This window comes from Centroberyx gerrardi, chromosome 8 (assembly GCF_048128805.1).
Source record: "Centroberyx gerrardi isolate f3 chromosome 8, fCenGer3.hap1.cur.20231027, whole genome shotgun sequence".
In the NCBI taxonomy this organism is placed as follows: Eukaryota; Metazoa; Chordata; class Actinopteri; order Beryciformes; family Berycidae; genus Centroberyx; species Centroberyx gerrardi.
In genome coordinates this window covers 24,851,517-24,862,332 of record NC_136004.1, presented here as the reverse complement: position 1 = coordinate 24,862,332, position 10,816 = coordinate 24,851,517, and the positions used below count along the sequence as shown (strand labels likewise).

At 43.1% G+C, this 10,816-nt stretch overlaps 1 protein-coding gene across 1 annotated transcript in view; it reads left to right on the top strand.

Annotated features, from left to right (window-relative positions):
• pcsk5b (proprotein convertase subtilisin/kexin type 5b) overlaps nucleotides 1-9,366 on the top strand; it is a 91,449-nt gene extending 82,083 nt beyond the window's left edge. The window contains exons 27-37 of the mRNA XM_078285110.1: nucleotides 349-555; nucleotides 1,341-1,424; nucleotides 1,815-2,010; nucleotides 2,969-3,183; nucleotides 3,922-4,164; nucleotides 4,723-4,956; nucleotides 5,556-5,733; nucleotides 6,068-6,285; nucleotides 6,975-7,075; nucleotides 7,516-7,711; nucleotides 8,936-9,366. Of these exons, the coding sequence (XP_078141236.1) occupies nucleotides 349-555; nucleotides 1,341-1,424; nucleotides 1,815-2,010; nucleotides 2,969-3,183; nucleotides 3,922-4,164; nucleotides 4,723-4,956; nucleotides 5,556-5,733; nucleotides 6,068-6,285; nucleotides 6,975-7,075; nucleotides 7,516-7,711; nucleotides 8,936-9,366 (2,303 nt within the window). The remainder of the gene's footprint in view (nucleotides 1-348; nucleotides 556-1,340; nucleotides 1,425-1,814; nucleotides 2,011-2,968; nucleotides 3,184-3,921; nucleotides 4,165-4,722; nucleotides 4,957-5,555; nucleotides 5,734-6,067; nucleotides 6,286-6,974; nucleotides 7,076-7,515; nucleotides 7,712-8,935) is intronic.
• Nucleotides 9,367-10,816: the final 1,450 nt, after the last annotated feature.

Sequence of the window (10,816 nt, the reverse complement as noted above, 5' to 3'; positions counted from 1 at the left end):
AGGTGATATATTGATTTGCATATAGACCTCCAGGAAGTTTACACGCCCTTGTGGTTGGCACATCGGCCTTAATTGAAAATACATTAAATATCCCAGGGGGCATTTTTAGAACAGATGATGCTTTTATCAAGAATTTAACAAATGCCACAGCAAAGTCAAAAACTGTGACCCTCCATAAACACAAGCATTCTAGTAATAAATTTCATTGCATAGATTGAAAAAAGTTAGTTATGTTAAATACAGGTAAAGAAAGGAGGTTTAGGTGATTCTTGGAGAATCAAGTGCATCTGTACCTACACGTATGTATATGTGTGTGTGTGTGTGTGTGTGTGTGTGTGCACGCCCCAGATGGAGACTGTGTGGACCATTGTAAGGACGGTTTCTTTGTGGATGAAGAGAGCCAGGACTGTGAGCCGTGTCACCGCTCCTGTCGTACCTGCGGAGGCCCAAAATACAACGACTGTGACTCATGTGAGGACGGCTTCACACTGAAGGACGGGGAGTGTTTGGAAGACGCACAGTTTGTCTTGTGCCCTGAGAAACACTTCAGAAACGGTACGCCAGGCAGTCATTTTACCCCAATACCTAACCAGCACAATATGGTTAACATGCTGTGAAATTACTGTCCTCTATTTCTTTCCCTGTGTTTTTTTTGGGCTGGTAAAATAATAAAAGGGGCAGATAAAGATCAAACTTCATCAGCAACTGTAGTAGGATGGAAAAGGTTGTCTTGGTGGTTGAATTATATAATTTCACCTTGATTTGATTTACAATTTGTAATGAATGATCAATTACAGGAACTATATTACTCAGATTCTGGGATTGATTGATCTTGCCTTACATAGCCTACTGTGTAACTAGATTGCTCCAAAAGTGTAAAACCATCTGTATTGGATTCCTGGCAGGCAAAAACAAATGCTCAAAGTAACTGAAATAATTTTAATCAATAATTGAACCATGTCTGTACTTATCCAGCCCCGGCTAAAGCAACATAATGGGCAGCCCTTTCATTTTAACTCATTTTAACAGCTACAGTTGTTGCTATTGACACATGTTGTATCAAAAAACAATACTAGATGTGCTGTCCATAGGTAGATGGTAAACACACTGATATGTTGAAAGTAACACACCCTTTTTGAGAGTTCTAAGATGTTTTTTCATCCCATCTCATATACTTGCAGTTCTTATGACTCGTTCGTAGTGATGGCTGTTCACTTCCTTATGTCTCATCAGATTCCTGTTTCTATTTCTCCAATCTAATATCTTCCTCACTGTTGTTTATCGTCAGTCGTGTCTTACTATTTTGTCCTGGTTTCTATTTGCTGTCTGTGTGTTGTAAGGTAAGGGTGATTGTGAGCAGTGCCACTCCTCCTGCAAGACTTGCTTTGACGGAGGGAAGGAAGACTGCAGCAGCTGCTACTCAGGTACAGATGCTCCGTCAGTGTTGCTCGTTTTTACAGCAGACTGGCCTGCACACAGGAATACCATGCTACATTATGCAGTGCTTCGAATTAAAACTAAAACTGGTTTGTGGGCTTGTCTCTGGCGGTTCTAGTGAGCAGTGATATGTTTTAATGAGCCTGTGTCCTGTTGGTGAAAAAGACTTGAAAAACTCTGCTGTACATGATATATGAAGGTATATGTGTTTTCATTTGGAGGATAAAGGATCATCATAATTATACGGGAAAATATGATAGAAAGCAACACTAAACCTCCCCAACATACCCATTGTTAAATTTGAAGTTGACCACTAGGCCAGCCTTATGCATACATTATTCTTTTCAACGTATCAATATTTGTCTCTCCGCCCTTAGGCCGTTTTCTGACCGCCCGGGAGTCCTGCGTGTCACGCTGTCCACCCGGTACGTTCTCCAACAGGACGTCCGGCCAGTGTGAAGACTGCCTGCCAGGGTGTGTCGTGTGCCAGGACGGCCAGCGGTGCCAGCGGTGTCGCAGCGGGCGCACACAGCTTTACCTGCAGGATGGAGTGTGTGTGGTGGAGTGTCAGAGGTGCGCTCCGGTCCGGTCCACCGTACTTGGGTCCACTCTTTCTCATTTCTACTCTCTTCCCTGTTTCTGCATTATTTTCTGTTCTCTCTTCCTATCTCTCTCATTCTCTCACTTGCACACATACATACATGCAAACAAACTAAAACAAGTGCATAGATTATACCATGATAACACCGTCAACAGTAATATCTCAGCATAGTCTGATTACAATTGTGTAATAAAGATGCATGTATGTGTTTTCTTACCGTTGACTGACATAAAACTTGGATGTCATGTTGTGAAGGTTAAAGGTCACCATTGTGTCATAACTTGGTAACTCAGGTAGCAAAATTTTCTCTGAGTTTCAGACTTAATCATCCGACTTTGGAGGGTATTTATGTGAAATTTCTAAGTAGGAAATTTGTTTTTCTGATATATCCAATAGCACACGGATGCACAATCTTTCACACAACGGCCATTTTGAACACTCAGGATGGGAAACTCTACATGGAAGAGCAAGTGCAGCTCAGCTCTGTCCTGCTGTTGTGTACCGAGATGCACAACATACAAACATTCATCATTTCACAGATTCCCCACTGAAAAACAAATTAGAAACAAATGGACCTCCAGAATCTGTAGGGACATTTCACATTTTAAAATATTTGGCCCATTATCGCTAGCTAGCAGAGTGTAGCCTTAGCTAGCTAGTATCTTACTAACTAGTAATTTCCCTGCTAATTCAAGCAATCGTGGTTGTTGTTCCTGTGATTGTTAGCTAATTTGATAACTGTTCGGTCTATCTGAAGTCCTTAAGTAATGCTAGTTTTATATGCCAATCTTCCAGGTAGATTTTCCTCCTTTTCCTTCAGATTTCATTCAAAATGGCCACTGTGTGAATAAGGTCAATATACCTCTTTCCTCACCTCTTCTCCCCTCTTCTCCCCCTTCTTTTGTGTCTGCTCACTCCCTTTTCCCCCAGAGGGTTTCCTCAAGGCGGTGTGTGCCAGCCGTGTGCCCCGCAGTGTGCGTCATGCCAGGGAAACGCCTCCCACTGCCTGAGCTGCGACAGTCAGTACCTGCTACTGGACCGCTCGTGCAGGAGCCACTGTCCCGACGGGTATTACGCCACAGAGACTGAATGCCTTCGCTGCCCGCCGGACTGTAAAGAGTGCAACCGTGACGGCCTGTGTCAGGGTGAGAGGGCAGAGTGGAGAGGTGGTGGGGAGAGGGATTCAGGAGACAGACAGAGGGAAGGAAGGATGTTTTTTTACTCATACATTGTACTTAACATACATGTAAAACTGTATAAAAGGTAGTATAAAATGGTACAGCTTCATTGTGAGGGTACTTGGTCACTGACTTGTTGAGAGATGTCATTACATCAACTATAGTGCAAAATTTGGAGACATTTCTGCAGAGATTAAATGACTACACTTGTAGAATGAACCGGGCACAAGTGATCTTTGGCCAGTTGCAGATCCCAATAAGTAAGGCTGTGGAAGAAAACTCAACATATGTATTAACAGCTGAACTGGGGGTCACCTCAGGGAATGTAAGGTTTCATGATGTATGGTCACCTCACTGTACTATCATCAAACTCATCAAAACAACACCAAACATGCAGGCAATTGGATTTCCCAGGTAATTAATTGACTGATTTATTGATTGATAGTCTATTTTTACATATCCATAATAAGCTTAATGAATGACCCATCATTATGTGAAGTTATGGTCGCGGTTTGGAAAGCCCAGTTTTCCATGGAAATTTTCCAGTTTATACTTACCAGTCCAGATTTCATTTTTCAGAGCCCCGCTGTCCTCTGCTCTGTTAAAACCAAAACCCGTATTCTCAACATTTGTAAAAGATGCTAACAGCCTCTCTTTCCCCTTCTTCTCTTCCTCTCTTTTCCTCTCTCCCCCTCTCTCTCCCAGAGTGTGCTGAGTACTACTTCCTCCATGACGACAAGTGCATGGACGATTGTCCCACTGGCTACTTCGCCGGTGAGGAGCAGCAGGAGTGCGTGCATTGCCATGCCGACTGTGCCTCGTGTGATGGACCGGACTGGGACGACTGTGACGTGTGTCGGAACCCGAAAGCCGTCCGCTACAACGGAGAGTGTCTGCCTCAGTGTCCCACCAACACCTACCATGATAAGAACACCTACGAATGCAGGGGTAGGGATGTTTATATATGTTGAGCACGATGATATATGATCATTTCACTGCAAATGGTATAAAAGGATGTTGTTTACATTAAAACAATGAATACATTACTTTTGAAAATATTTCTTAAACAATAAGATCTACAAACCATGGCATCTTTGGTAATCTTGGAAGCTTTCTAACTTTTAAACCCTTATTTGGCACCCATTCACCCTAACAAGGTATGACACAGGCCCTCCCACTCATTCATTCATTCATTCAATCATTCATTCATTCAATGCAATACAATTTAAATAAATACAATTTTACAGTATCACCTCTCTGAAAGGCCCCCTCTAGCTTGGGGCCCCCTGTCCGAAAATACTGTACATTACACACACACACACACACACACACACACACACACACACACCCCAACATTGTTTAGTGTGATTAGGTCACAAATTTGATCTTGCATAATACGATGGCTCTTGAATTGTGTCCTCTCTGTCATTACTGGGTTTATTACTTTCTCATAAGTCTTCCTAAGATTCTTGTCGGCTTGTGTCTCATGACGATCATTTCCCCCAGAGTGTGACAGGTCATGTCTGACCTGCTCCGGCCCTGAGCCCTCGTCCTGCCTCAGCTGTGACGCCAACATGCGTAAAGACGCCAGCGGACACTGTGTGTGGTACAGTGAGTGCTCGCTGCGCTCCTACATGGGCGAGGACGGGGACTGCCAGCTGTGCCACCCACTCTGCCATCGCTGTTCTGGGCCCGGGAAAGACCACTGCCTCAGCTGCAACAGCCCACGCTTCCTACTCAGTGAGTTACAGAGATAAGTGTCATGTTTAGCCAGAGCTGTAGTCAATTCAATCAGACAACCAGTTTTAAAGTCTCCATGAAATGAACTCCCATTACTTTTACTTCCTGGAAAGCAGAGTATCTTTCATGGTGACCTCATGCTGCACCAGTAGGCGTAAATATATATTTCTAACCAATAAAAACATCAGATTTTTTAACAGTCCCGTCCCTCTGCACCCCTCCCATCAAATAAAACTGCCTTTCTCTCCCTGACTCATATTCCATTGGTTTAGACTTTTGAATGATTCCTCACTGCATTATGTCCCGCCCCAACATCCTGTTTCAACAGGAAATGCATCAAATCAAGGAAGTAAAGATACCATTTCATGGGGTCTTTAAAATGCATGTTGAAAATGCAGCAATTTGTTATTTATTGAATATTCCCTCTCAACTATTTATTAATAGATGGGAAAAGGCAACCATGTCATGTCAAAGGTTTTTAAAAATCTTGAAGAAAATTATTAACCTGAGTTGAAAGTACCCAGCCCCAATCTCAGCAAATGAAAATGAGAATCTCACCTTTTAAAAATCCACCTTTTTTGTCTCTTTCCCTCGATCAGACGATACCTGTGTGGAGGAGTGTCCTGTGGGTTACTACGGCGACAGGGATGAAAGTGCATGTAACCACTGTCACTTCAGCTGTGAGTCGTGTGTCGGGCGTCACAGTGTGCAGTGTGTCACCTGTAAACCCGGACACTTCAGGCAGGGAAACAGCTGCGCCGAGACCTGCTCAGAGAGGTGAGAAGAGCACACACACACACACACACACACACACACACACACACATACACACACTCACCCACACCCACACATATATAAGGCAAACCTCTCTTTCCTTTCCTTTCCTTTCCTTTCCTTTCCTTTCCTTTCCTCTCCTCTCCTCTCCTCTCCTCTCTCCTGTCCTGTCCTCTCCTCTGTCCTTTCGTCTCCTCTCCTCTGTCCTTTTGTCTCCTTTCCTTTCTTCTGTCTTTTTGTCTCCTCTCCTCTCCTCTCCTCTCCTCTCCTCTCCTGTAAGTGAGATGCTTCATGAAAGAACATCAAAAAGTAAACACGTCTCCTCTCTCCCTGTCAGTCACTTTGGCAACACCACCACTCGGGTGTGTGAGCGCTGTGACCCGTCCTGTAGCCGGTGTTGGGCTCGCGGTAGCAGGGACTGTCTGAGCTGTCGGGAGGGCTACCTGTACCTGCGGCAGTGGGGCCAGTGCCTGCAGAGCTGCCCCCCCGGATACTACAAGGACAGCTGGTCCAAGACCTGCCGCAAGTGTCACCCCACCTGCAAGACCTGCAGAGGTAAAGGAAGCATTTCTCTCATTTGTTTTGTCTGGGATTTCATAAGATTTCACAATATTGAGGATCTCATGAGCCAGAAACATCAAGCAACTAAGCATAATTAGTGGGAATTTCCTATTTTGGCCAAGCTCATGGTATGTATGTGGAATTTGGCTCGTGGCAGTTAGTGATGAGTTACACAAGTACAACTGGCAAATTATGAAAATTCACAAAAACAACACATAAATCACAGCTTCAATTGACCGTGGTAACTATTGTGAATTGGTGCCTAATAAGATAATCAATCATCTTTCACTTCTTTCAGTAGGCTACTTGATATAGCGAGAATCTGATACCCGTTACGATGATTTTGTTGATAGCATTAGTATCAATCATACAATTTGGAGAAGACCGTGCTGGGGAAAAAATATATATATATAAAAAATATTACATCATATCTCTACATCCATGCCAAATCATCAGTACTTGTTTCTTAGAACTACTAGAGCAGTAAGTACTTTCTGCTCCCCCCAAACAAAGAGATGCTTTTGCCTGTTGAGATGCTTTTGGTTTGGAAATTCCAGTCCAGCCATGAGATCACATTTTAGAATTGATTTCCTGTTGCGTGATTTATGCCAGACCATGAAATCTGTCTCTCTCTCTCTCTCTCTCTCTCTCTCTCTCTCTCTCTCTCTCTCTCTCTCTCTCAGATGAAGGCGCTCTGGCCTGTCAGTCCTGTTATGAAGGCTACAAGTTTTTGGGAGGCATCTGTGAATCTCAATGTCTCATAGGCTTCTATGCTGCGTCTCAGGTAACAGACACTGTGTGTGTGTGTGTGTATGTGTGTACATTTCTGTGTAAATGCATCTTCAAGGCAAGGCAAGGCAAGTTTATTTATATAGCACATTTCGTACACAAGGCAATTCAATGTGCTTTACACAAGGTATATAACACATTAGATAAGAAATACAGGATAAAACACATAAAAAAACACATAAGTGATAATAAAGTGTATAAGAAGACAGAATAAATAAAGAATTAAAATGCTAACCTCCCACATTTTGCTTCATGAAAATATATATAACACATCACACCATAGATGGAGTTTGGTGCTAGGGCACTGCTGCTTCTAAAGAACAAACAACTATATATTACAAATGAATGTGTTTTCTGGAAAGTATGATATCCACACTCAGTCTGTTGAAGGCTGTGTAACCAATCAATCTGTGGCTCCAGGGCTCGGATTCCCAGGATGCTGAACCGAACTGTGAGGCGTGCGACGCGTCCTGCCTGGACTGCCGCGGCGCCGGCGTGTGGAACTGCACAGTGTGCCCCGCCCTGCAGATCCTGTCTGACGACGGCCGCTGCTTGTCCTGCTGCGGAAATGAAGCGCGCCTCGATGGTACGCCCATACCCTGGGAGTGCTGTGACTGTGCGGCCTCGCTAGGTAAACAAGGAATCACACATATACACACACACACACACACACACACACACACACACAGCACTGAGGCCTTCTGTGTCATTTCGTCAATACAAATCCACTCTTCTGGTTTTGTGAATGCAACCTACTGTATAAGTATTTGTCCTGGGACGTTGTATGTGTGTGTGTGTGTGATCAGTCACATTCTTTCAGAGGGTGTAGCATCCATAATGGTGGTCCTGTATAATTCATTAACCTCTGGTAGTTTTCCCACTTTGTAGACAGGATTTTCATCCCCCAATCAAACTGGAGCTTTTCAATATTTTAGAATAATGCTGCCCCTCAATAATTTCCTAATATGAGGTATTTTCCAAGCTTTCTTGGCTTCTGACCATGACAGATAAGACTAGGCTTTATTGGAAGTATGTAACTACTGTAGGTATACTCACATTAAAGTGTGATCTTACCCTGCATGCATGCATGTCGCCGTCCATTAAATGCTTGCTGGGTGAAGTTTAAAGACCACATGAAATGGCATCTTTACTTCCTTGATTAGATGTATTTCCTGGGGCGGGACATAAAGCAGTGAGAAATCATTCAAAAGCCTAAACCAATGGAATATCAGGGAGAATGTCAGGGAGAGAAAGACAGTTTTATTTGATGTGAGGGGCGGAATTGTTCAAAAATATGTGATGGTTTTATTGGTTGGAATTTATATTTACGCCTACTAGTGCAGCATGAGGTCACCATTAAAGACGCTCTGTTTTCCACGGAGTAAAATTAATGGAAGTTCATTTCATGGGGACTTTAATGCAAAACACTGGCAGCCACATTCATTTACACCCTGTGAACAAGCCCACAACCCATTTCAAGTCAAATTTTATTTCTATAGCACATTTCATACAAAAAGCAACACAATTTGCTTCACAAAGCCAAGAGCAATACATGTATAATAAAATAACATAAGAACATACATGTCATCATACATAAAAACATAAATACATACACATGCACACATGCAGAAGACATAGACAAATTACAATGCATATAAATTCAGGTGAAACAGCAGACATTTGCTCTAAAAAACCCAACATTAGTGTATCAAGTCAAAAGAGTTCAAGTTAAAAACAGCAGCAAAAAGAAATGTTTTAAGTCTACTTTTAAAAGAACTAAGTGTTGAATTTCAGGTTCCTTTCCATAGTTTACACTGGTCTAATCTAACATTCTCCCCTGTCTCCTCCTTCGTAGCGGAGTGCATCCTGAGTGTCAACTTTGTGTTGCGGGGACCTGAGGAGTTGGAGGATCTCGGCGGCCCGGCCAAACTCTTTGTCACCGCCTGCGTCCTACTCGTCGTCGCTATCGGCGGAGTGGTCTTCCTCTTCCTCCAAGCTCGGTCCAGATCGCTCAGCATCCCCGGCGCCCCCAAAACCACAGCCGGAGGCTACGAGAAACTGGACAACAACGGGGGCGTCGGCTCGCAGCCCACCACCTCGTCATTTGGGGAGTACAGCGACCGAATCATCGAGTGTGAGGACGGTGAGGAGGAGGACGATGAGGAGGATGACATCGTGTACATGGGGCAGGACGGGACGGTGTATCGCAAGTTCAAGTACGGACTCCTGGATGAAGATGAGGAGATTGAGCTGGAGTATGATGATGAGAGCTACTCATACAGATGAAAAGAAAGCACCACAGACCTTGACTGACTGGAAATGGCTCCTCCTTGCATATCATGGCAATCTCATAATGTTGTGGAAACTGGTTCTTGTGTGGAGAGTGCTTGAGAGCGCTGGAACATTCAACTGACTGATGCCTTTTTTAACCCTGTTTTTTTTTTTTTAAAGTCAAGTCTCCTATCAGATCACACAGCCTTATTTATAGCAATGGCCATGTGGAGTAGCTGCAGGCGAAGAAGGGATACAATCACACACACATTCAGACCAATACTTATTTTCATGACAACATTATCAGGAATTCCACTGAAGCCATGTAAAGCATACCAGCCAGTTTCCATTCAATATGTTGATTTGAGTGTTCATTTGAATTGGATTTCCCTCTTTATCCGTTATTCAAATTCTGTGCAGAACAGGTATTCCCATCCAGACAGACATTCCTCACTGGTTCTTTTACCATAGCTGCAACTGAGTGTCATGGAAAAGAGTATAAGTTTGGTGCATGAAACTCCGAAAAGTGATTATTTATCGTGGTGAAAACATAATTTGGCTGAAAATTCCTGAAAAAGTCCCATGTTCTACACACACATGAAACAGCTCTCATTTACATTACATTATTACTGTAAAACTCAGTGGTATCACACAAGAGAACATTATGTACCGGGAAATGTCATTTTTATCCAGTCAAGTTTGGTGGGAAACACTAAACCAGACCTGGCATTTTACCGCTAAGGTTGCTTTTAATTCCAGCAGTCACCAGTGTGGAAACGGATGTTCATAATTTACAATACTTTTGGAAAACCAGGCCCAGGGCCGCTCTGTTTGGACCACAAAATCTGACATTCAGCCATATGTGTGACGCTAATCAGATCATTTCATGGCTGTCTTAACAGAAAAAGAAGGCCAGGCCATGGCACACATACTATATAGGCTGCAGTTACATTACAGGACAAGTGACTAAAGCCAATTTTCTGATCATATTCATGCTGGTTGTGTCACATACATATTGGATTTGAGATGCATTCAATCCTGACACCAAGAGCGATGAAAAGATTAGATCTGAGCCACACATGGTCAGAAAATCTGTCTTTTTGTGTGTATGTAAAACAAATCCAGTATACAGTAAATCAAATTTCTGGTGCCAGTGTGAATCAACAAACCCACATTAAGTGCTCTTCTACATTCAGTTTCCTTAGTCAGTCTTTGTGAATGTGATCTGAGATGCTTGGCAGATATGGGTGTTGGGTCAATTTGGAAATCCATTCACTTACTTTTGGCCTTGTCTTGGGCCTGACCACAACATTCTGGGTTTACTGTACGACAATGCAACTTGTTCCTTTGATTGTCTAATACAATTAGATTAAAATGCATACACTACCAGACAAAAGTTTGGACACACCTGATTGAATGTACTACCGGTATGTTCCTGATCTTAAAGCCATTTTGATCTAAAGGC